This window comes from Bison bison, unplaced genomic scaffold, assembly GCF_000754665.1.
Source record: "Bison bison bison isolate TAMUID 2011002044 unplaced genomic scaffold, Bison_UMD1.0 scf7180017864508, whole genome shotgun sequence".
In the NCBI taxonomy this organism is placed as follows: Eukaryota; Metazoa; Chordata; class Mammalia; order Artiodactyla; family Bovidae; genus Bison; species Bison bison.
This window is the reverse complement of record NW_011495064.1, coordinates 9,956,014-9,960,790: the sequence shown is the minus strand read 5'-3', so window position 1 is coordinate 9,960,790 and position 4,777 is coordinate 9,956,014. Positions and strand designations below refer to the sequence as shown.

The window sequence follows — 4,777 nt, the reverse complement described above, 5'->3', positions numbered from 1 at the left end:
TTGACTTAGCGGCTGAATGACTGTTGAAGAGAGTTGGCAGTTACTTACAAGCACGTGTGTGCTCTCCTGCCAGGGTCTCTGTTTGCCTGTGGGAGAAGACCAAGTCAGAAGTCTTTCTTTCAGTATTTTTCACAAGTGTCAAATGATTTCCTTTCTCTGAAGTTACAACTGGGAATTGACGTTTTATTTGTCATGCCCGGAAATGGTTCTCTCCGTCCCTCGTTCCTCTAACCTCCCTTTCCTTTCCTGTCCCTCAGAGCCGCCGCCAACATGATGAGCACCAAGGCCTTCACCCTGGTCCCCGCCATTGAGCGGGAGCAGCTGCTGAGTGACCGGGACCGGGGGTTGCTGGAGTGTGTGGAGTGCTGCGGCCGGAACCTCTACGTGGGCACCAGCGACTGCTTCGTGTACCACTTCCTGCTGGAGGAGAAGACCTTGCCGGGCGGGTCAGCCACGTTCACGGCCACCAGGCAGCTGCACAGACACCTGGGTTTCAAGAAGGCAGTGAGCGAGCTGCGGGCCGCGTCGGCCCTCAGCCGGCTGCTGGTGCTGTGCGACGGCTGCATCAGCCTGGTCCACATGCTAAGCCTGGAGCCCGTGCCCTCAGGCGCCCGCATCAAGGGGGCTACTGCCTTCGCCTTGAATGAGAACCCGGTGAGCGGGGACCCCTTCTGCGTGGAGGTGTGCATCATCTCAGTCAAGCGCAGGACCATCCAGGTCTTCCTGGTGTACGAGGACCGCGTGCAGATTGTCAGGGAGGTGTCCACACCGGAGCAGCCGCTGGCCGTGGCCGTGGACGGCCACTTCCTGTGCCTGGCTCTCACCACCCAGTACATCATCCTCAACTACAGCACGGGCGCCGCCCAGGACCTGTTCCCGTTCTGCAGCGAGGAGAGGCGGCCCATCGTCAAGAGGATCGGGAGACAGGAGTTCCTTCTGGCGGGCCCTGGGGGACTGGGTGAGCAGGGCGCCCGGGCGCCTCCACTAACCTTGCCTCTGCCCAGTCTCTCCACCTTCTGTCCTTGCTTTCATGCTGAGGTTGGAGAGGGAGGTTGTGGTTGCGAAAAGCAGACACTTGTGGACTATGTTTGGTGACATTGAGGCAACAGGCAAACAACCGCACGCCCAGTGTCTGCTCGGTTTTCATTAGACTGTTTTGTGAGTGTGGGTTTCATGGCACAAAAATAGGCCAGTCATAGCATCACCTATTTTCTGCTAAAGTAGAGCCTGAGGAACTTCCCAAGTGGCTCAGTGGTGAAGAACCTGCCTGTCAATACAGGAGCCCCAGGAGATGCAGGTTTGATCCCTGGGTCGGGAAGATTCTGGAGAAGGAAATGGCGACCTGCTCCAGTATCCTTGCCTGGGAGATCCCAGGGACAGAGGAGCCTGGCGGGCTGCAGTCCTTGGGGTCGCAAAGAATCGGACACGACTGAGCACAGTACAAAGTAGAGCCTGAAGATGGCTCCAGAGAGAATTCCTGTAAGGGGATAAGTGCAAAAATAAGAATCTGTAAGACTTCCTTATAGGATTTTCTTCTGTGTATGGGTTTCCACCTGGTCTGTGTTTATTCTCCATTCTAAAAAGGAGTTGGGGGAGCTCACTTCTAGATATTTTGAAGTGTGGAGGCTCCAAGGTCATGGCCCTGATTTTCTCTTATTGACTGCAGCTTCATGCTACCAAAAAGCATCTAGTTTAGTTGCTAGCTTCTTGGAAGGGCTTTCCTTGTGTCCTGTGGTCTTTCTATTCTCAGCATCACCTCCTGAGAATCATAGCTGGCCGCGTCGTTTTCGGTCGTAGGCGTGGATGACACACAGTGTCAGGCAGAGCTTTGTTTCCTGCAAGGTGGGAATTAGGACGATAGGTTTTTCAAATCAACTGTGTTTTGTTTGCTTGTCTGTATATATCCCCACACCTGATTCAGGAGTCAAAAAAGTCAGACACGACTTAAGGACTGAACAGCAGCAGCAGTTAGCGCTTTAAGTACAAAGTAGATAAACCGTCAGTGAATATGGATGTTATCATTGACAAACACTCAACAGCAGACTGTCTTGAATTGCAGAGTTAGTTGTACCCCTGTATCAGAGAAAACATGGAACCAGAATTACACCTGAACTCTAAGTGGTGGCAGGAGGAGCAGGGCGAGAGTTCCGTGTGGGACATCTTGTCGAGTGGCCCACATACAGTAGGTGCTCAATAAGTATCTGAACGAATGCGTTCAGTGTGCAGTGAATGTCTAGGGAAAAGCTGGTGCTGAGAAGGCAATGGCACCCACTCCAGTACTCTTGCCTGGAAAATCCCATGGATGGAAGAGCCTGGTGGGCTGCAGTCCATGGGGTCGCTGAGAGTCAGACATGACTGAGCAACTTTACTTTCACTTTTCACTTTCATGCATTGGAGAAGGAAATGGCAACCCACTCCAGTGTTCTTGTCTGGAGAATCCCAGGGATGGGGGAGCCTGGTGGGCTGCTGTCTGTGGGGTCACACAGAGTCGGACACGACTGAAGTGACTTAGCAGTAGCAGAGACACAAACCCATGGGAGGACTGGATGTGGCAGAAAGCTTGTGAAGCTTCTTAAATTGTGCGGAATTCTCTCTTCCCCACGTGTGAGGACACGAGCAGCGTACACCTTCATGTGGGTGCGTGTACACTATTTTTGGTTTGTTTTTTATTTTGTTTTTGTTTGTTTATTTATATGGCTGTGCTGGGTTTTCATTGCTGCAAGGGCCTCTCTCTAGTTGCAGTGAGCAGGGGCGACTCTAATTGTGGTTCGCGGGCTTCTCACTTCGGTGGCTTCTCTTGTTGCAGAACACGTGCTCTAGGGCGTGTGGGTTTCCATAGTTAGAGCATTTGAGCTTAGTTGCTCCAAGGCATGTAGGATCTTCCTGGATTGGGGATGAAACCCTGTCTCTTGCATTGGCAGGTGGATGTTTTACCACTTGAGTCACCAGGGAAGTCACATTTTTTAACCTTATGTTTAATTTAGTTCAGCTCAGTCACTCAATTGTGTCTGACTCTTTGCGACTTCTAGGTATCTCCATGGACTGCAGCACACCAGGCTTCCCTGTCCATCACCAACTCCTGGAGCTTGCTCAGACTCATGTCCATAGAGTCGGTGATGCCATCCAAACATCTCATCCCCTGTCGTCCCCTTCTCCTCCTGCCTTCAATCTTTCCCAGCATCAGGGTCTTTTCAAATGAGTCAGTTCTTCACATTAGGTGGCCGAAATATTGGAGCTTCAGCTTCAGCATCAGTCCTTCCAATGAATATTCATGACTGATTTCCTTTAGAATTGACTGGTTGGATCTCCTTGCATTCCAAGGGACTCTCAAGAGTCTTCTTCAATACCACAGTTCAAAAGCATCAATTCTTCAGTGCTCAGCTTCCTTTATGGTCCAACTCTCACATCCATACATGACTACTGGAAAAACCTTAGCTTTGAGTAGACGGACCTTTGTTGACAAAGTAATGTCTCTGCTTTTTAATATGCTGTCTAGGTTGCTCATAGCTTCTCTTCCAAGGAACAAGCATCTTTTAATTCTATGTTTAATTAGAAGGAGGTATAAGGTGGACATTCTGGGGAGAGAGATTCCCTTCATTAGAACAGATACGAGGGTCTTCTGTCCATGCAGGCTGGTATATCATCTCTCCCATCCTGAAATGTGATGAAGGGGACAGGTATTCCACGTCCAGACACCTCTGCAGAAAACAGGCAAGCAAACCACAGCTCTCTGAAGCCCCCCGACGCTTCCTGTTTTCCCAGGCATGTTCGCCACGGTGGCTGGGATCTCTCAGCGTGCACCTGTTCGCTGGTCAGAGAATGTGATCGGAGCGGCCGTCTGCTTCCCGTATGTCGTTGCCCTGGACGACGAGTTCATCACCGTGCACAGCATGCTGGATCAGCAGCAAAAGCAGACCCTGCCCTTCAAGGAAGGCCACATCCTCCAGGATTTTGAAGGTATGAGTTTCCGCCGAATCTTTAGGTCTTTTGTGGTGCTATTTCTTCACTAAATGCTATTAAGGAGCCACTGGGAACATGGCCTCTTGCTGAACACAGAAACTCCATGGGCGATGGTGATCCAGTCTTTGAGCTTCAGGGGCATGGAGATTAACGGGAAAGAGGCATTAAAAAAACAGCTACAGCATTTGAGAGCTTGACAGCAACAAATAAGGCCAGCTAGGAGAACAGAGTAGGAAGTATTTCCTAACCATACCAGGGAGGGCTTCCCGCAGGAGGTGGCATTTGAGCCAAACTTTTGAGGATGAGCTGGAGTCAGCCAAGCACGTATGGTATGAAGGAACCTTTAGGCAGAGAGAAAGGCACATGTGAGTCTGCACAGGAGGGAAGCCCAGGTCCCGGACTGTGTAGGTCATTCAGCATGACTGTGGTGCCCAGTATGTGAGAAGGGCAAGCAGGGGATGAGGCCTCAGCAGATCAGGGCAACCAGGGAGCGAACCACATGAGGGATCTATTGTGGCTCAGTGGTAAAGAAACCACCTGCCAAGCAGGAGATGTGGCTTCCATCCCTGGGTCTGGAAGATCCCCTGGAGAAGGAAATGGCAACCCACTCCAGTGTTCTTGCCTGGGAAAGCCCATAGACAGAGGAGCCCAGTGGGCTCTAGTCCACAGGGTCTCAGAAGAGTCAGACATGACTTAACAACTAAACCACAAGAACAACAATTTCATTGTGAGCATCTTCACATGTACTGAAAAGTTGAAAGAGAAGCAAAGTGATTGCCCATCCCCTGTTCACCTGGATTTGGTACTGGGCACCACA

General features: G+C 51.0%; 1 protein-coding gene across 1 annotated transcript in view; it reads left to right on the top strand.

Moving 5' to 3' along the window:
• TGFBRAP1 (transforming growth factor, beta receptor associated protein 1) overlaps nucleotides 1-4,777 on the top strand; it is a 27,753-nt gene continuing 22,976 nt past the window's right edge. Inside the window, exons 1-2 of the mRNA XM_010829689.1 lie at nucleotides 1-958; nucleotides 3,763-3,957. Of these exons, the coding sequence (XP_010827991.1) occupies nucleotides 271-958; nucleotides 3,763-3,957 (883 nt within the window). The 5' untranslated portion in view covers nucleotides 1-270. The remainder of the gene's footprint in view (nucleotides 959-3,762; nucleotides 3,958-4,777) is intronic.